This window comes from Babylonia areolata, chromosome 18 (genome assembly GCF_041734735.1).
Source record: "Babylonia areolata isolate BAREFJ2019XMU chromosome 18, ASM4173473v1, whole genome shotgun sequence".
NCBI classification, from domain to species: Eukaryota; Metazoa; Mollusca; class Gastropoda; order Neogastropoda; family Buccinidae; genus Babylonia; species Babylonia areolata.
The window spans coordinates 72071174-72092990 of NC_134893.1; the positions used below are offsets into that span (position 1 = coordinate 72071174).

Here is a 21817-nt window from a genome sequence, read left to right on the forward strand (position 1 = left end):
ACCACATGCACATGCACATGCATATGCATGCTTCCTCAAATGCATAAATGCTTGCACACACACACACACACACACACACACACACACACACACATACACACACACACACACACACACACACACACACACACACACACTTGTACATGCACATACACACACTCTCTCTTTCACTTTCCTGACTAAAATTATGAAAAAAAAGTGATGAATGAAAAGAGCAGTTAACATAATTATCACTAAGTAAATTGATGCACAGGTGTGCTCCAGTATACACACACTTACACATACACACAGACTCCCACCCTCTGACTCCCCCCCCCCCTTCCCACCACCTGTCTATGCACAGCACAGATATGCAGTTATAGAGACTGCATGGTATTGTACACAGGTTTAATGTACTTATTTCTCCACTGGAGCACTGATACTAGGCCTGTTTTTGGCTGTTCTACATAAAACATACACTTTGCTGACTTAGTCTATGATGAACCACAGAGTATATCTGCAGAAAACTTAGTACAGTTTGTGAAAGCCAGTAGTTTATTCGATGATTTTGGAGTTGATACAAGAATGGAATGGGTCAGAGTTTCAGTTACAGGGTGATAAAAAAGCATCAGTTCACTGCAAACCAATTCATTTGTTTTGCATTAAAAATCTTAGAGGAGTAGCTATGGGACCAATTATTTCTTTCGTTTACGCTGAGAAGAACAGATATCCTGTGTGTGTGAACTCTGCAGTTTGCTACAGATTCATTGCTGATAGAAGCCGAAATCATACAGAAGCATTTGGTTTACCTTAGAATGCAGGGAAAATGATTTAATTTAAGATGGGAATGAAAAGAAAAATTGGGTTTCAAATGTCTGCAATTTGTTAAGAGATAGGTTCAGACAATGTCCGGTTAAACCACAGTGTTGGCAATGGACATGGATTTATTTATAAGGCATTTTGTCAACTTTTGATGGTAAATGACAGGCGCAATAGCAGAGTGGTTAAAGCATTGGCCTTTCAATTTGAGGCTCCCGGGCTTGAATCTCTGTAACGGCGCCTGGTGGGTAGATGGTAGAGATTTTTCCGATCTCCCAGGTCAGCATATGTGCAGATCTGTTAGTGCCTGAACCCCTTTTGTGTGTGTACGCAAGCAGTTCAAATGCGCACATTAAAGATCCTGTGATCCATGTCAGCGTTCGGTGGGTTACGGAAACAAGAACATACCCAGCATGCACACCCCCGAATGTGGAGTATGGCGGGGTAATAATGGTCATACGTGTAAATGTCCACTTGGTAGATACGAGTGAACATGGGAGTTGCAGCCCATGAACGAAGATGGTAGATTGTAGAATGACAATGCTCACATTAATACAAGTGAAAAATTTGATATGGTTGGAACGATTTGTAGTGCTGTGATCTAAATCATTTGGAAAATGGCAGACAGCTGAAATATGTAACAAGATTTTGATATCAGACTTGAATGTGTATGTATTCACAAACGTCCACCATTCCTGATATAAATCATGCAGTGACTGATATCTGAAGTGTCTATTGTGTAAGATGCCAAAGATGATTTACTGTTTGTTCCCTGTGACGTAACAATGTAAGGGTTAAGTGTATGTATCCTGAATATTACAGCCGTTATCTGTAGTGTCCATTGTGTAGGATGTCAAAAGGAAGATGATTTGGAGTTCTTCTCTGTGACTTAATGCTATGAGTTAAATTAATTCATCCTATAATACAGAGAGCCTTGTTTGTTCAAACTGAGCTTGTTTATGAGTTACATTAATTCATCCTATGATACAGAGAGCCTTGTTTGTTTAAACTGAGCTTGTTGATGTTATGGGCAAAGCCTCATGTTAAACGTCATCTTTCTTTTGTGTAAGGATGAGAGATACAGAGAATCACTGCTGCATGGTTTTTCTATAAAATTTCTTGTTTTAATTGTTGATTTAGATAATTAAATAGCGCTTATAAACAGTAACCCCTTCTATGAGGGTCTGTAGCCTGTATTAACTCACTCAGTACGGCCAGTCCTCTCTTCTCCTCTACACAGACCCCTCGGATGTCCAGTGGGTGTCTCTATGACCCAACCTTTAGCTTCCGTCGTCAGAATTGTAGTATTCTTTGTCAACATTCACCTCTTCAGTGTAAGAGCCTTCCGCTTGTAATATTTTGATGATGGTAAATGGGATGAAACGCTGTTAACGTCGTCTCTTTCGCCGTTCGTATGGAGAGAGTTAATAACCATTCATTCATTATCTCTGTTTCTCTATCTTTCTCTCTCTATTCCTATCTGCGACTGTTTATTTTATGGATGAGACCTGTTGAGAGGAAATGGCCAGCGATTTAACAGTGTCGGTGATGACCAACATAAGATACAAGCAACAGGATTTACAAGATAGTGAAAAATCGGGTAGCTGTTGCCATGAATGCACTTCCTTAGCTTACACCATGCCTGATCAGTGCATTGGGTTTATGTGTACGTCAGGCATCTACCCCACACAGCATGCGCAGACAAACTTGCACGCAGATGCATGCACAAAGACACACCGTGATACATGCAGGCACGCACATGCATGCATGCACATGCGCATGCACACACACACGCACACACACATGCACATGCGTGCACACACACACACACACACACAACATGCGCATGCGTGTAAATGGCACTGTAGCCATGAGAGAGGCCTTTTTCTAACTGTGAAGGGAAGGGAGCACACAGCTGTTACACATTAGTTTAACACCATGGGTAATTTTCACATTATGATAATGTGTCAGCCAGCTGACATTGATCATTTTTATAGGCGAATATTGTGGAGTTTCCTGACAGTACACTACACTCACATACATCCATATTTGTGTACATGTACACAGATACATATTGTAAACTTAGACACACACACACATTCTCTCTCACACACTCTCTCTATCTCCACCCACCTCTCTTTCTCTGTCAATCTCCACCCACCTTTCTTTTTTCATGTTTTTCGTGTTGACTCTCTCTCTCTGTCTCTCTCTCTCTCTCTCTGTGTCTCTCTAACTCTCTGTCTGTCTGTCTCTGTCTGTCTGTCTGTCTCTCTCTCTCTTTCTCATTGCAAATGAAAAAGTGGAAAAGACAGAAAAAAAACCCCACTCCTATGGCACAAATTTTCTGATTCTAAAAAATACCTCACTTTTCTGACTTATTTTATAACTTGTAGCTGGATAAATCCTGAAGGATCATGGTGGGCACATTGAGCTGATTGTCTGGTTACTTGATTTGATCAGTCATCAATGTTAGTAGCTGGTGCTGACCTGTCTACAGCATTGGTTCTTGATTTGATCAGTCATCAATGTTAGTGGCTGGTGCTGATCTGTCTACAGCATCAGTTCTTGATTTGATCAGTCATCAATGTTAGTGGCTGGTGCTGATCTGTCTACAGCATTGGTTCTTGATTTGATCAGTCATCAATGTTAGTGGCTGGTGCTGATCTGTCTACAGCATTGGTTCTTGATTTGATCAGTCATCAATGTTAGTGGCTGGTGCTGATCTGTCTACAGCATCAGTTCTTGATTTGATCAGTCATCAATGTTAGTGGCTGGTGCTGATCTGTCTACAGCATCGGTTCTTGATTTGATCAGTCATCAATGTTAGTGGCTCGTGCTGATCTGTCTACAGCATCGGTTCTTGATTTGATCAGTCATCAATGTTAGTGGCTGGTGCTGATCTGTCTACAGCATCGGTTCTTGATTTGATCAGTCATCAATGTTAGTGGCTGGTGCTGATCTGTCAACAGCATGGGTTCTTGATTTGATCAGTCATCAATGTTAGTAGCTGGTGCTGATCTGTCTACAGCATCGGTTCACTTGATTTGATCAGTCATCAATGTTAGTGGCTGGTGCTGATCTGTCTACAGCATTGGTTACTTGATTTGATCAGTCATCAATGTTAGTAGCTGGTGCTGATCTGTCTACTGCATCGGTTCTTGATTTGATCAGTCATCAATGTTAGTGGCTGGTGCTGATCTGTCTACAGCATCGGTTCTTGATTTGACATAAGGTGTTAATCTGCCAGCGGCATTGATTGGCGTTTGTGGACTGCACCTCATCCTCCCCTCATTCCCCCTCCCGTCCACACCCAACCATTTCTGCTGTTGATAACAATAAGCAGAAGTATACTGATGAATCATGTTTATGTAGTGCATAATATATAGTAATGCAACTCAGTGCTGCACACACTCCACTGACAAAAGTCATACACCGAAACAGTCAACCATATTCCATGTTTGTTTATAAATCTTTTTATTATCAACTCTATGTCAAGAGTTTATATTGTTTGCAAACAGGACGCCTGGTTTTAAAATCAAAGAGGATGTAGCTTCTTTGCTGTGGAAGCTCAGCTTTGACCTTGTGTGTTTTTCTGTCTTTGTTTTTGTTTTGTTTTTTGTTTTTTTGCTTGCAGTCTGCTGCTCATAGTATCCAGCTCAGCGTGTGTGTTTTTTTTTTCCCACCCCATCATCAGTTTTATGACAGACGTGTTTACACAGCAGAAGTAACAGCTCTGTTAATGCTGAACAGATAAAAGAAGAAAAAAAAGACCAAAAAAAAAAAAGACCATTCTAATTATAAAAAAGAAAGTGGCTCCCTGCCTGGGGGGTGAGAGTGTCTACTTGAATTACTGTTATTAGTATTGTTACTACTGCTACTGCTACTACTACCACTACTACTACTAATCAACATCACCATCATCATCACAGTGATAGTAGTATTGTTATTAGATTATTATTATTATTATGAAGTATTATTATTTTGTTATTATCATTAACAGCAGTAGTGATAGTAGTAGTAGTAGTAGTAGTAGTAGTAAAAAATAGTAGCAGAATAGTAATAGTTGTAGTATTTCTAATCTCTGCCATTCAAATGACAGAAAAAAAAATTCCACCACTTTAAGAGAGCTTTTTTTTATTATTATTTTTTTTTTTTAATGGACGCCAGTAGATTATGATAATTCAGAGAATAATCTGACCCCTTGCTGTTGTTGGTGTGCCCAGCTTCCTGATCAGCTTCATGGTGGACGCACGGGGTGGGGCCATGCGGGGGTGCCGGCACTCCGGCATCCGGGTGGTGATTCCACCCAAGAAGTGCAGCATGCCCACCCGGGTCACCTGCCGCCTCATCAAAAAGGAGAAGCTGATGAAGCCACCGCCCACCAGTGAGGGGGAGGGGCTGGCTGCTCGAATCCTGGAGATGGGGCCAGTTGGTACACAGTTCCTGGGGTGAGTGTGTGTATTTGTATTTGTATTCCTTTTTGTCACAACAGATTTCTCTGTGTGAAATTCGGGCTGCTGTCCCCAGGGAGAGCGCGTCGCTACACTACAGCGCCACCCATTTTTTTGTATTTTTTCCTGCGTGCAGTTTTATTTGTTTTTCCTGTCGAAGTGGATTTTTCTACAGAATTTTGCCAGGAACAACCCTTTTGTTGCCGTGGGTTCTTTTACGTGCGCTAAGTGCATGCTGCACACGGGACCTCGGTTTATTGTCTCATCCGAATGACTATGAGTGGGTGGGTGTGGGTGGGTTGGTGTGGTCGGTGGGTTGGTGTGTGTGTGGGTGAATGGGTTGGTGGGTGTGGGTGTGTTGATGTGTGTGGTCGGTGGGTTGGTGTGTGTGTGGGTGAATGGGTTGGTGTGGTCGGTGGGTTAGTGTGTTGATGTGCGTGGTTGGTGGGTTGGTGTTGGTGTGGGTTGGTGGGTGTGGGTGCAGGTGTATGCGTGTGGATGTAGGTGAGAGTGTGAGGGGGAGGGGCTGGCCGCTCAAATCCCGGAGATGGGGCCTGTTGGCACTCAGTTCCTGGGGTGAATGTGGGGACGGGTGGGTGGTTTGAGGTGCATGTGGCTAGGGTGGGGTGTGTGGGGATATATGGGTTAGTAGGCGTGTGTATATGGGTTGGTGTGTGTTGGGATGTGTGGGTGTAGGTGTGTGGGAAGGGGTGTGTGTGTGTGTGTGTGTGTTCTTGGAATTCTATTTTTGGGGTGAGTGTGTGTATCTGTTCTGCAACTAAGTGTCTGCTGTGAGTGGTACATAAGACTTCTTGATTTTCTGAGGTTGAGTGTATGCATGTGTTCACAAACTGAATTTCCAGTTTGAGCAATTTGTGTGTGTGTGTTTGTCTCTCTCTCTCTGTCACTCTGTGTGTTTGTGTGTGTGTGTGTGTGTGTGTGTGTGTGTGTGTGTCTCTCTCTCTCTCTATCTCTCTCCAAATTGAAATCTGTGTTGTCATTCTCATATGGAAAATATTTATGTTATACATTTATATATGTTTTTGTTTTTTATTTCTCTCTACATCACATTACTTTGAATGGATGGTCGAACTGCACTTAGTTGCACAGATTGATTGATTTCGTTTTGGATTTGGTTTTCATCAATATTATTACTATTGATGCATGTTGTTATTTGTATTATGAACCCCCATGTCATTAGGGCTGTAAAGCTATTGACATTAAAGTGTTCAGTGTTCTCTCTCCGTCTGTCTCTCCCTCCTTCCCACCCCTTCCCTCCTCAAACCAGGTCTATGGCCTTGGAAAAAATTTGTCTCTGAGTTCTCTCTCTCTCTCAAAACAGCGAAAATGGATCAGTCTGTAGGCTTTGACACCTGCTTGGAATCCAAGACCTTTGGCCAGATTGACAGCTACATTGCAGCAGTAGTGTTGGTGGTGGCAGTTGGTGGAATGCATAGAGCTTAGTGCATGGGGCATAATGCACAGGATGGAATGCACAGGGTGCAGAACACAGGACGGAGTGCGCAAGATGGAGTGTCAGAGTTATGCAGGATGTGAAGTGGAGGCCTGAGGATTGTGAAGAGCACCCGGAGAGGGGGTCAGAGGGTGGAAACAGGGGGCTGTTCTTGTTCTGTGGCTGAGCACTTGGGGAGTGTGTGTGTGTGTGTGTGTGTGTGAGTGTGTGTATGCATGGTTGTATGTGTGAGAGAGTGTGTGTGTGTGTGTGCATACATATATATATATATATATATATATATATATATATATGTGTGTGTGTGCGTGTGTGTATGTGTGTGTGTTTGCGTGCATGCACATACATATGTTTCCTATGTTTGTGCAAGTCACCAGGGAAACAATATTTTGTTTATTTTTCTGGAACTTCTTCACACACACACACACACACACACACACAAACAGAACACAAACACACACACACACACACACACACACACACAAACAGAACACACACACACACACACACACACACACACACACACACGTCCCAAACCTCTTTCAGTTTCATTCCTGTGTTTCTGTGGGGCTGGTCAGAGTGGCAGATAACTGATAAGCTGCAGCAGGCTGGAACAGTGAGACAGTTGTTTCACATGATGAATCACAGGATGCTGCTCTTCTCATTCTGCCAGTGCTCAGTTTAACTTCTGAGCCAGTTGTGTTACCTGGAAAATGGAGATAACGGTAGCCTTGAAAAGTTTATTTGTAAGCTGTGAAAGCCTGCTAGGCATATAACTTTAAAATTTCTCTGTCTCACTCTTTATTGCTGTCTATGAATTGCTGTTTCTGTCAATGTGTGTATTTACCTAAGTGTGTGGGTGTTTGTGCCTTTGTGTGGGAGGGAGAGGAGGTATTGCATGAATAATGATTCAGAGTCAGATTCACTTTCTTTTTCTTGTGTTCTTTTATTTAAGAATAGATAAATCCCGTTCCTGATTTCAGAGCAGTCATCAATGTGTAAGCCCCTTTCAATTATTTCAGATCAGTCAAAAGTGTATATCACCTTCAGTTATTTCAGATCAGTCAAAAGTGTATATCCCCTTCTGTTATTTCAGATCAGTCAAAAGTGTATATCCCCTTTCCCTGATTTCAGAATAATAATTAATGTACATATATTTTCCTTATTTCAGATTAATCATCATTATACTATTCAGCAATGTGTAAATACCCTTTACCTGTTTTCAGACCAGTCATCAATGTGTAAATCCCTATTCGCTGATTTCAGATCAGTCATCAATGTATTAATCCCCATTCAGGGATTTCAGACTGGGCATCAATGTGTAAATCCCCATTCAGGGATTTCAGATCAGTCATCAGTGTATAAATCCCCATTCAGGGATTTCAGACCGGGCATCAGTGTATAAATCCCCATTCAGGGATTTCAGACCAGGCATCAGTGTATAAATCCCCATTCAGGGATTTCAGACTGGGCATCAATGTATAAATCCCCATTCAGGGATTTCAGACTGGGCATCAATGTATAAATCCCCATTCAGGGATTTCAGACCGGGCATCAGTGTATAAATCCCCATTGGGCATAAATGTATAAATCCCCATTCAGGGATTTCAGACTGGGCATCAATGTATAAGTCCCCATTCAGGGATTTCAGACCGGGCATCAATGTATAAATCCCCATTGGGCATAAATGTATAAATCCCCATTCAGGGATTTCAGACTGGGCATCAATGTATAAATCCCCATTCAGGGATTTCAGACTGGGCATCAGTGTATGCCTCATGCAGCTGGTGAAGGTTAAAATAATGGAAGCAGTTGTGCTCCTTCTTCCCATGCCAAGCCCTAGACACAGGATGTGAAGTCACTGCCCTGATGGCCATGGAAGGAAATGGGATCTGTAGCCTTTAGATATATTCTGTATCTGTCTATTTGTTAGTCTGCTTGTATCTACCTACCTACCTATCTCTCTCTCTCTGTGTATATGTTTGTTCGTTCTTTTGTTTTATGTGTATCCGCAATTGTGATATTGGACGAAAATCCATCACTTTCCCACCCCAGCCTTCCCTTAAATCGTCACTAGTTTCCTTGTTACTCCTCTCCTCAATTGCCATTTAAAAAGAAAAAAAAGATATGTATAGATATAAGTGGAGTGATGGCATAGAGGTAACGCGTCCGCCTAGGAAGCGAGAGAATCTAAGCGCGCTGGTTCGAATCACGGTTCAGCCACTGATATTTTCTTCCCCTCCACTAGACCTTGAGTGGTGGTCTGGACGCTTGTCATTCGGATGAGATGATAAACCGAGGTCCCGTGTGCAGCATGCGCTTAGCGCACGTAAAAGAACCCACGGCAACAAAAGGGTTGTTCCTGGCAAAATTCTATAGAAAAATCCACTTCGATAGGAAAAACAAATGAAACTGCATGCAGGAAAAAATATTTTAAAAATGGGTGGCGCTGTAATGTAGCGACGCGCTCTCCCTGGGGAGAGCAGCTCGAATTTCACATAGAGAAATCTGTTGTGATAAAAAGAAATACAAATACAAAAAAAAAAATATATATATATATATATATATATATATATATATATATATATATATATAAACAAAAAGCAAAGTAACTAGTCAACCAGTAAATTTACCTGTGTGTATGGGTGTGTGTATCTGCAGACCAATCATCATGGAGATCCCTCACTACGCCTCACTGCGGGGCAAGGAGCGGGAGGTGGTGGTGATGCGCAGTGACAATGGGGAGTCGTGGTACGAACACCCGCTGGCCGCCACAGAGGAAGCTGTGTCAGAGGCACTGGGTGGCTCCCTGGAAGGTCAGTGTAGTGGGGAAAGGGGGGCGCGCTCCATCAGTGCTGCATTCTCTGAGGGGACTGTTCTGTTCTTCGATGGGTGCAATAGTTGAGTGCTTAAAGCGTTGGACTTTCAATCTGAGGGTCCCAGATTCGAATCTCGGAAACGGGGCCTGATGGGTAAAGTGTGGAGATTTTTCTGATCTCCCAGGTCAACATACGTGCAGACCTGCTTGTGGCTGAACCCCATTTGTGCGCATATGCAAGCAGAAAATCAAATGCGCACATTAAAGATCCTGAATCCATGTCAGTTTGGTGGTGGGTTGGAAACAACATACCCAACATTCACACCCCTGAAAATGGAGCATGGCTGCCTACATCACAGGGTAAAAACAGTCATGCACTTAAAAACCCACTCGTGTACAAACAAGTGAATGTGGGGAGCTGCAGCCCACTAACAATGAAGTTCTAATCTTCCCTTGAATATTAACTAATGTAAATTAGATGACCGTACAGTGGTGATAATTGCAGCTGCCAAAAGCTACACTGTGAAGTAGCATTTCTTTCTGGAGTGTACCCTTTGAAATTCTGAAATTTGTGAAGCTGTGATTGTCTTCAGTTTGTTCTTTTGCAATCAAAGAAGCATGTGTTGCATGGAAATATTGTACCTATTTGATGGGTGTTTTGAGGGTAATTTTTCCCAGTTGATAAAAAAAGATGATTAAATTACAAAATATCATCATTTGTATTTTAAAACTAATTTGTATTTTTTGACTGAGTAGAGTGTTATACATTGTACTACATTCTTCATTGCAGTCAACTTTCTGAGAGACACATTGAATGACTGCTTCTTAGGAGAAAAAAAAATGAATGATTGGGTTTTTTTTAAAGGAGGATAAAGCGTTTGAATCTTGAATCTTATCACTGTCATGTAAGAATTTCTTCACATTACAGTCATAATTTATTTCAATTATGCTCCTCTTTACGTGCATGTATTTGAAGTGAAAATTGCTATTATCTCAGCCTTTTGATCATGTGTATATGTGTGTGTGTGTTTTTGTGTGTGTGTTGGAGTGTAACAGTTGTAGTATTGATGGTATTTTACTTTGTGGGTTTTGTGCATTGTGTTTTTATGATATTAATGATTATTTTTTATGTTTCTACTACTTTTTATGTGCTTTCTTGTTTCACTTTAGGTACTGGATTGTAAAGCGCTTAGAGTTTGCTCATGCTTGAATTATAGTGCTATATGAAAATAAAATATTATTATTATAATTTTAACAGGTTTTTTTCACTGTCATTTTCACTAGTATTTCGCCCTGTGATTGCTGCTGATTAAGTATGCTCGTCAGTGAAGGGCTGTCACCTCACTGAGATCAGACAGATCTTACAGGTTATGATGTCAGTGAAGGGCTGTCACCTCACTGAGATCAGACAAATCTTACAGGTCAGGATGAGGATGTCATTGAAGGGCTGTCACCTCACTGAGATCAGACAAATCTTACAGGTTATGATGTCAGTGAAGGGCTGTCACCTCACTGAGATCAGACAAATCTTACAGGTTATGATGTCAGTGAAGGGCTGTCACCTCACTGAGATCAGACAAATCTTACAGGTTATGATGTCAGTGAAGGGCTGTCACCTCACTGAGATCAGACAAATCTTACAGGTCATGATGTCAGTGAAGGGCTGTCACCTCACTGAGATCACACCAATCTTACAGGTCATGATGTCAGTGAAGGGCTGTCACCTCACTTAGATCAGACCAATCTTACAGGTCAGGATGTCAGTCACCTCTCTGTATTAGGACTTCTTCCTCTTGGGATGGCATTACATTTGTTCAGCATAATTGATACTACTGACAAGCACACAAAATGTCGTGACAGCGCTTCACACTGACGCTGTGCTGATCCCATTTCACCAAGGTTCAGCAGAGGGGTTAAACAGTGATTTGTCACTGGTGTGTCAGAACAGTGCCTGACCAGCGTGTTGGGGTTAATGTGAAGGCCAGGCATTTGTTTCCTTTTTAAAAATTATATTTCTTGCCAGCTGATGTGGTTTAGCATGTATGGATCAATCTGCATGCTTTGACATCATCTTGAAACTGTAAGAATGTCCATGTTATCAATGTCACCCTTTTTTTTTTTTTTTTATTCTTGCATGTTTTTTTCTTCCTTGGAAAGGTTCATTATTTTCAAACTCAATTCTGAGATTGCCTTTCACATGAAAAAAGTGTCTGCATACGTGGAGGAGCCCAAAATATACAAGTAGATAACAATATTGTTGGGTAGTTGACATAGATAAATACCAATTTTAATTGCACATACCATACTGTGACCCACTGGTGCAGACTCTGGCAGGGTCTGATTCCCTGTCCTGTGCAAACTACAACCCCAGAGAAGGGGGAAAAAGTATGTGCAGCGAGTTACCTACCACTGATAGGTTACCTCCCCTGTCCATGCCTATAGAGGAGAATGTTACATTAAACGTAATTTTAGGAAAAAAAATTATTATCACAAACACTCACCATTTTCACCAAAGTCTCATCTCCACCCCTGAAAACAGACCTGGAGCCAGAGGAGACACTGCATGAGCGGCGCATCACGCGGATCCTGACAACGGACTTCCCGCAGTACTTTGCCCTGGTGACGCGGGTGAAGCAGGAGGCGGCGGTGATTGGTTATGAGGGGGGCGTGCTCTCCTCCACTGTGGTGCCCCAGGTGCAGGCAGTCCTGCCAGAAGGCACCCTCACCAAGCCCATCAAAGTCGGCCTGCAGGTCAGCCATACTGTGTTGTGTGTTGTCACTGGTGTTGAGTCGCCGTTATTTCTTACAATAGAATAACAGACTCAATGTTGAGCTGCAATCTGTGTAATGCCGTCCATTCAGTAGCGTCAACAATATACAGGTTCTTAAATTGCCCGTGTTAACAGTAATCAGTTTTGTCGTAATGTCTGTTTATACAAATAGACTGATATATAAAACAATGCCCGGGTTACCAATAATCAGTTTTGTCGTAATGTCTGTTTATACAAATAGACTGATATATAAAACAATGCCCGGGTTACCAATAATCAGTTTTGTCGTAATGTCTGTTTATACAAATAGACTGATACATAAAACAATGCCTGGGTTACCAATAATCAGTTTTGTCGTAATGTCTGTTTATACAAATAGACTGATACATAAAACAATGCCCGGGTTACCAATAATCAGTTTTGTCGTAATGTCTGTTTATACAAATAGACTGATATATAAAACAATGCCTGGGTTACCAATAATCAGTTTTGTCGTAATGTCTGTTTATACAAATAGACTGATATATAAAACAATGCCCGGGTTACCAATAATCAGTTTTGTCGTAATGTCTGTTTATACAAATAGACTGATACAAAACAAAAAGACACAACTGGTCTGTCTGTGGTGTTTGTAGCTCAGCTCAGTTCAGTTATTTGGTTGCTCAAGGAGGCATCACTGCATTCGGACGAATCCATGTAGGCTGCACCGCATCTGCTAAACCCAACTTGCTTAGGCAGGCATTTAGGATTAAAAAAAAGATGATAGATAAAATAGATTGAGGATAAAAAAAAAAAGATATAGATAAAATAGATTGGTAGATAAATAGATAGAAATAAGTATGTATATAATAAATAAGATTAAAAATCCTGTTGCACAGGATTTTTGACTCGTGTAGACATGATGAGTCTATGTGAAAGGATGTGAATAAGTGTAATAACTGTTTCACGTAATTTGTTTGTGTATAGATATGTGTGTGTGTGTGTGTCTCCGTGCGTGTGTGTGTGTGTAGTATGGAAACCAAACTCGGTAGGATGGTGGGTATGCACAAGACCTTTCCACTCATCCTCTTTATTGACAAGAGAAAACAGGTGAGAAGTGAAGGTCATTATTTGGCAAAACAGAAAGAGCTCATGTCTTTTATTGGAATGTTTATATCAAACTTACCATAGTGACTGGCCATGTTGACAACATGATCCTTCATGAAATTCAAGGTCAAATGTTAAAGGTTAAGGTCACAGGATGACAGACTATGATAACAGGAAAAGCTTGTAGATCCAAAAAGAGATGAGGTCTTATTTCTTCTATTCCTTAGATCCTGTGGTCTGTTAAGTTGTTAGCACATAGGAGTGTTGAAGTCCTTACCTCTCTTGGTGTGTGTTGTATGGCTGTATCTTTTGCATATGGTTTTTGTGCGTAATGTGTTCTGTCTGTCTGTAGCCAAATTTTTAAGATGTAGTTTTCATGTATTGAACAGTCATGAAGCATGAAATTAAAAAAGACATAAATGTATTCAAGCCACTGAAACAATTTGGAGGTGGAGAGGTGATAGAATTAAATTTGTTTTGAAGATTTTTTCTGTCTCAGAGTTTTGTTTTTAAGGCTTGCCTCTCAGTCAGCCTTGTTTTTTGATAGTTCCTTTACTGTTGTCATGATAAAAGTGTTTTACATTCACTTTTTTGACAAGACTGTAAATGAATTAGCCTACCCTAAAAAGAAAATTGTCAAATAATTCTTGTCTTATATATAGAGAGAGTTTTACAAAAGTTGGGAATGGAAACAATTTAAACTGTTCAGCTGAAATTTTGAACATGGATGTTTTTAATGCTGTATAAAAGATAAGGATAGTTGGTGTCATAGGGTGGCAGGGATGGCGTTGAGTAGGTCAGTGAAAACAAACGTACAACTGAAGCCTGTAAAGACAGTAACTGGGGAGCCACTGAATTCTGCAGTGGGGAGACTTGTTTGATCACCTGAAAGAGGATGGTCAGATGTATCAGCATCAGCAGAAACCAGACCCCCACATTATTAGACAGAGAGACACTACTGGAAACATCAGTCCAGTGAAATCGTACACCTGCCAGGGAAGGGTGATGAAAGGAGAGTAAGGAAGAAAATAAATAGGAGAAAACTGATTGTGCCAAATACTGAATAATTAAATATCCTTGGGAATCCTACAGGATGCAATGAAGATCAAAGTGTGTATACAGCATGATAAATCAGTTTATCTGTTGTCAGGTGAAACTCTGATAGAGGGGGAAGTGTTGTTAGCAGGATTTATATATATATATATATATATATCTTCTTTTTTTTTTTTTTTTTTTTTTTAATCGAAACAGAAATCCTGAAACTACGGTTCTTAGGGTTGAAGCCACAGACTACAGTATCACTTACAGTGTACTGTGAATGGTCTAGCCATGAGGTTTGGTTTATGTGTTCAACAGTTCAGTTGTCCCAGGCCTATCAGTTAATTCACTGCTATTCCTTTTAGTTAATACAGTGTACTACCTTTTAGTTAGTACAGCAATATTCCTTTTTGTTAATACAGTGCTATTCCTTTTAGTTAATGCAGTGCTATCAGGTATCGTGTAGTCATGTTTCCCAAATCATTGTCTCATGAGATCCTTGTCTGCCTCAGAAGGAATAGACTAGCATGCTGTTTAGGTCTCAGAACATTCACTGTTACTTTTGACTGTTGTGACAGAGTACTCAGAGAATGTCCTTAGTTGTAGCTTTTCCTTGTGTATCAGTACTGTCATGTGGTGTTTGTCAAATGAGATGAATCATCCTGTGTTCAGAGATGAACAGTACTGTTCTGTTACTTGATATTTTTTCAGCAGTAGAATTTTAGAAATGAAAAAATACAAGTGATTGGCTACTCTACTACTAGACAGAAGTGGTGTCCTCGATTTTTTTATGAATACCCTGAGTGTTCATCTGTATTCCTGATAGCATGTTGCCTATTATCATCTGATGAATCATTGATGTGCCAACATTTTGTTCGGATGTGATGATTTATCTAGCACCTTCTGAACACTTTGGTATTCTGATATTGGTGTGGTTCATTCAGCCAGAATACACACATCTTGTGATTTTTCCTGCATATATACACTGTTTACATCCTCTCCCTGTGTCATGCTGTGCATGTCTTTGATGTCACATGCATTCCATCATCATGGTAGTGTAACAATAATGATGTATCTTGTCATGTTTTGACTTGAAAAGAAATGGACCAGGTGTTGTTTGAGCTACATTAACAAAGAAGAACAGTGTTATTCATCTTGTAAGTTAAGCTCATTTCGAATATTTTTTGTCATTTTATGAATATTATTCCCTTGACTGCTTAACGCTAATTAGTGAACTTGGATCAGAAGAGCAAAAACTTCAGATGCAGAAGTGTTGAGAAGTGAAACTGGTTCAGTTAATGCTGTAATATCATCCCACATGGAAAGTGACTTTTTATATCTGTCTGAAGTGACCTGTTTTTCCCAACTTAACAAGATAAAGTACCTCATGGGTGAACATGATTGTTAGCAACATTGTGGGGGTTAAACCAGATTAACACAAACAAAACAATGGTATTGATAGATATATTACCATTCCTAATTGTAACCCAGTAAAAGAAAGAAAAAGAAGAAAAAACCACATTATATAATTTGAGGGTGGGTCTGTACTATATTTTAACAAAAAGTATTAAACACATTGTGTGCACTCATCATGTGCAAACCCAGTATTTCATTTGTCATATGTTACATCCTTTCATCCTTCAGCTTCCAAACCTCTTGTTGTGGCTTTCTTTTGGATCCACAATCTGTTTACAACCCTGTAGTTTTGTTTATTTCATTTTTAATTGAATTTTTAGTTGGAATACATTTTAGCCTTCAGTGAATGTTCCATCATATAGTTCCTTGTTTATTTTTTTTACAGCATTAACCACACACACATTTATCAACAGTCTTGGGTGTTCTTCATCCTGCTTTTGTTATTTTATTTGCTCAGTGGTTCTTATATGACCGCAGGAAAGAAAAGAAGTGTACACAAGTATATAACCGACTCTAGACTGAAGACTTGAAGAGGGACATGCTGTTGATGAGAAAGTGGGGGAGGGGAAGGTGGGTAAAGAGGAATGTAGCTACATGGGTGTTGCAGTAACGTTGCTTCTATTTTGTTTGTTTTATTTATAGCCTGCAAGGAGGGCTAGGATTGCAAGGCCAGTAGAATTTGATGACTTGGACTTTTGACTGTCGTTCAGAAGACCAGCCACCTCTCTTGACTGCGCTTCGTGTCGTAGCCAATAGACTGTGCTGTGTTTTTGTGTTTTGTTTTGTTTTTGGTTTTTGGTTTTCCAGTTCTTGTTGTGGACATGCGTGAATTTTTTTCCCTGTTGTTTCGTGAGTGTAGCATGCTTTGAGGAGTGACAAGATATATATATATATATACACACGGAGAAGTTTCTCATCAGTGCTGAGACTGTAGACATTGTTTGCTTTTCTTTCTTTTCTTTTTTTTCTTTTTTTTTTTTTTTTTTTTTTTGGTCGCTGTGTGCATCATGCTCCATCTGTGACTGTGTGGCAAAAACAACAAAAAAACAAGCAACAACAAAAATCGGCCGTCTCATCCACTTGCCTGGCTGCATCCAGTCGTGCCATGTGTGGCCTGCGAACACATGTGGGTGACCCAATGTTGTGTCCTTGTGTCTCCTGTCGCTAGGCCCAGCCTGTTGCTCCAGAGCTTGTTGCTAAGCTCCTGGGTAACCGGGTAGCGGTCAGCCCCATCGTGACGGTGGAGCCGCGGCGTCGCAAGTTTCACAAACCCATCACCCTCACCATCCCCGTGCCCAAAGCGGCCCAGAAAGGCATGATCAACCAGTATGGGGCCGACCGCCCCACCCTGCGTCTCATCTACAGCCTGGCAGGTGGGTGGTCCCCCCTTCCCCTGTTCTGGCTCCTGTCTCTCCATGCTTGTGTGCACCATTTGGTGTTTTGTGTGTGTGTGTGTGTGGTTTATTTTCCCCTCCCCATTTTCAAAGAGGTGGGTGGGGGGAGGGATTTATGACAGTGTGTGCTTGTGTGTCCTTCTGTCCATCTGAGAATGGGTGATGACTTCCAGATCATTGGAGGCATCTCTGTACGCCTTGGGCAGGTATATACATATATGTCATCTAGTACCACTCTTATTGAAAAGATGGTAAAAATCTATGAATAACTAGTGTATACATTCTTTGAATATCTTTCGAAAACAAGTGGTCTTTTTTACTTCTTTAACCTTGGTTCAGTGTTGCAGTATTGAAGGAACTGTTCAGTATTTGTGGTTCTGTCACATGATAGAAATGATAATGTTGTTTTTAAACTGCTGGACTGGTTTCAGTATGTCTTCACCAGCATTATCTTGATTTGTTTATCTTTATAAAATGATCACTTATGTTGATCCTGACCTCTGCTCAATATCGTTACATTAAGGAACAGGATAGCATTCAACTGTTTGACATTATAGCTATTTATCTAAAGCACCCGGCTGTATTTGACATGACTATTTGATTAAAGCACACTGTGTTTGACACAGCTATATCAATAAAAGCACATAAGCTGTGCTTGACAATACCTTTTTCAATAAAAGCATATTGGTTGTGTTTCAAATCATATTTAAAAATCCCTTTCATTAATCTTTTTTCAAGAGAGTTACAGCACCTTCTTTAGAAGTTGTTCCTCTCATGAAGAAGACATATGTATGTTATAGCACCTTCTTCAAAAGTTGTTATCTTTATGAAAAAGCATATATATAATAATACAATAATAATGATGTTTTGGTTTTATTGGCTTCTTGTTCATAGTGTTAGGATTGTTTGCAGTTTTTTCATTTGTCACATTTCTTTGAGCAAAATAGAAAATGATGTGTTGCACCAGACTGTACTTCTGTTTGTCATGTTCAATTTGTTGGTTAGATTTCGTCATGTTCAGTGTGTCAGATATGTTTTGTCACGTTCAATATGTTGGTTAAATTTTGTCATGTTCAGTGTGTCAGATATGTTTTGTCACGGTCAATATGTTGGTTAAATTTTGTCATGTTCAGTATGTTGGTTAGATTTTTTTAAATACAGTAATTGTTACTGACAGGATATATGCCAGGATTGTTTCTTTGAAATATTGAGGAGAGTTAAATGTATTTGTTAGGATTTAATGTATGTTATTAACAACATGGTTTTGTTATTATTATGATGATTATCATTACTATTATTATCATTATTAAACTTATGAACAGATGAGAAAAACAAGAGTGAGTAATCAGTTATAAGTTCTGTTGCTTTCCCAGGGAGTTGCCCAATAGAAATTACTTTGAAGTATTTTCATGCTTCTGCAACTCACTCAGTTTTAGAGAGAGCTTTTCTTGTGAAATGATCTGAACTGAACCAAGGTATCATTTTAATTATGGCTGTAATTCTGGCTTGTATATACTGCTGAGTCATAGATTAAAAAAAAAAAAAGTATACACTAACATTTCACTAGAGAATATGGTCAGACACTAAAAGTCAGTGATGAAAACATTTTTGACATGAGACATGAAAGAGGGGAAAGAAAGAAGAGCAGTGCAGAGTGAAGAAGAACAAGAAAGGCAGAAAGAGAGGCTGAGTGGAAGAGAGAGAAAAGCATGAGGTGAAAGCAGCATGCTACATATTTCACTGAAAACTTGATGGTGGTGGGTTGCAGTGTAGATCACCCAGTGTTTGAGCATTTTAACAATGTTCTTTACACTGCGCCAGCTTGGAAGCTACAGTGGTACAGATCAGCATAACTGATGTGAAATACTGAAAACCAGCATGAATACATCAATTAAATTTGCCTAAAAAAAAGAGGGGGGGGGGGGGACCCGAAAGAAAAAGAAAAGCACCCTACAGAGAACCTGTTTGGAAACAATCATGTTGTAACTTTGTTGATGAACCATGTGCTCTTCTGTCATATAAACAACTGACTTTCAGCTTGTTAGTGGAGCTAAGCAGTACAGGCATATTTCTTCCTGATCTGGACTTGACACATGCATTGTTTAGCTGTTGACGTGATGTTTTAGAGCATCGCATTCTTTGCTGATTCACTACAAGGGCATGGTTAAGACATTGAGAAGAAAAGTTGATGGTTGTCAAGTATGCTTCACTCACACACACATGCATGCACGCACACATGCACGCACGCACACACGCACGCACCCACACACACACACACACACACAGATATATATCAGTGTTTATTTTCAGTGGGGAGATCATGGGGTGCAGGAGGAAGGGAAACAGAATCCTTAGTTTGCTGTATCCTGCATCCTTTTACAGGCCATTGCTTGTTACCAGGCTTAGACGATGTATAGTAGGACTGATCTGTTCAGCATTTGCAGATATTGATGGCTGTGGCATACATACACATGTATCCAGGATTCTCACAGACTGCAGTTTTAGAGTTAGAAGGCTGTGGCATTTGTATCCAAGATTCTGTCTGTCTGCTTGTCGTTTTTACTGACGTTACTGAGTGAGGTTGGAGTGAATGGAATTGTCGTTTTTACTGACGTTACTGAGTGAGGTTGGAGTGAATGGAATTGACGTTTTTACTGACGTTACTGAGTGAGGTTGGAGTGAATGAAGTTGTACTGATTATACTGGAGTGGAATGGAATTGACGTTTTTACTGACGTTACTGAGTGAGGTTGGAGTGAATGGAATTGACGTTTTTACTGACGTTACTGAGTGAGGTTGGAGTGAATGGAATTGTCGTTTTTACTGACGTTACTGAGTGAGGTTGGAGTGAATGGAATTGAGAGTCAGAGAGTGATGGTAGCAGCGTTTGCAGCACCAGCCCTCATGCAGGCTGGAGTTGTTTTGTGATGGTGTGCTGTGGCCATGTCCATTGCTCTAATCCCCACCACTCTCTTTGTGCTCTCTTTGACGCGGCTACTGCTACTACTACTACTACTACTAGGCAACAACTACTCTAGTAACCGAGGTAACTTTCTGCCTCGTTTGCTTGGTCTTTTTTTTTTAATTGTCTTTTTTATTCTTCTTTTTTGTCTCTGTGCTAGCTCTGTTTTCATCCTTTTTAGATTGCCTGTGTGCCTTCTTTTTTCTTGTATATATTTATAAATCAGCTGCAGCAGCTTTTTTTTTCTTCTTCTCTTTTTCTTTTCTTTCATGTTTTTAAGAATGTCTTCTCTTTAACTTTGTGAAATGCATCTGATCATCTCTCTTTGTTGTCTTTGTTAATCTTGTACATGTTGACTCTTCTTCTTTGTTTCTTATGCATGCACACCCACCTGTGTGTACTTTTATGCACACTGTGGGTGCACTCTGTGTGTGTGTGTGTATACAGGTGCAAGTGTCAGGTGCAAGTGTGTGTGTGCGTGCATAAATGTGTGTGCGCATGTGTGTGAGATAGAGAGAAAGAGATTATTTTTGATGAATTCTTGACTGCATAATGGATTGAATTGAAGAGAAAGAGCAAATATCCCTCCAACCAGCCAACTGCTAGATGATATTTTTTTGATTAGACATTAAAAATGAAAATGGATTGTGCCTTTGTTTCTGGTCATGCAAAGGTTGAGGAAAGAACACATGATGAGAAATAATTACTTAAGATTTAAAACATACTGTCAAATCTGAACTTCAGTGACATCTTTTTTCCTCCTCTAAGCCCCTTGCAGCTTATAAATTAATGTGGCTTTTGTGTGGATTTTTCCGATTCCGTGTATAGCACCATTTTCAGATCTATTTTTATCTTCACATTTGCTCTCAAAACTGGATTTGACTCTTTATTAGTTCAGAGCTTATTTTAATGATGTTGTTGCGTATTATCTGTTCAGGTTTTTTTTAAATTCATATTTGCCCACACGAAACATTCATCTTTGTCCACAGAAGATCCAGATCCAGAAAACATTTTAAGCCAAAAGAATACTTTTTATAGGGGTATTTTAATTTTAATGAAAAAATACATATTCTCACATTATATCCCATGGTGGTTTGCATTTCTGTTTAGATCACAATGGTGAGATTCCAGTACATTAAAGAAAATTCAGTTATATGATTTTATTCTGAAATAATTCTATTTTTACCAGGGAATTTTACTTCAGAGCAGTATTAGTATAAGTTTGTCAGCTCTTTTGACATTGACATTTCTGCACAGTAGTTTTTTGTTGTTGTTTTTTTTTTATTTTATTTTATTTTTATCTCATTTAACTGCGCTGATAATCATGGTTTACTGGTTTGTAACAGGCGCTGTGTTGTCTGAGGAAATTTGTCATTTTTCTCCATACTCGCAAAACCACATTGGTCATGGTTGTCCTTTCCTCCCTGAAAATGCAGTATGTAATTGTCTTCATAGACATGAGCTGGATATGGGTTAAAGGAAGAGAGACACCAAACAAAGCTTTGCCATCTTTACTTTTTTCTCTGTCAATGGTTTGGGTTTCTTGACACTTATTTCACTAACAGTTCCTGGTAATGAAACCATCTTTTGCATGTCTGTGTAGGATTTGTGTC

General features: G+C 40.0%; 1 protein-coding gene across 42 annotated transcripts in view; it reads left to right on the forward strand.

The window, feature by feature from the left end:
- LOC143293050 (uncharacterized) overlaps positions 1 to 21817 on the forward strand; it is a 192214-nt gene that overhangs the window by 86173 nt on the left and 84224 nt on the right. For 38 of the 42 annotated variants that reach the window (XM_076603881.1, XM_076603898.1, XM_076603899.1 and 35 more), the window contains 5 exons: positions 5022 to 5246; positions 9382 to 9536; positions 12078 to 12289; positions 17018 to 17222; positions 20265 to 20288. In XM_076603881.1, the coding sequence (XP_076459996.1) occupies positions 5022 to 5246; positions 9382 to 9536; positions 12078 to 12289; positions 17018 to 17222; positions 20265 to 20288 (821 nt within the window). Of the gene's footprint in view, positions 1 to 5021; positions 5247 to 9381; positions 9537 to 12077; positions 12290 to 17017; positions 17223 to 18565; positions 18581 to 20264; positions 20289 to 21817 lie in introns of all 42 variants that reach the window. The other 4 variants (XM_076603886.1, XM_076603923.1, XM_076603890.1 and 1 more) reach the window with 2 other exon arrangements.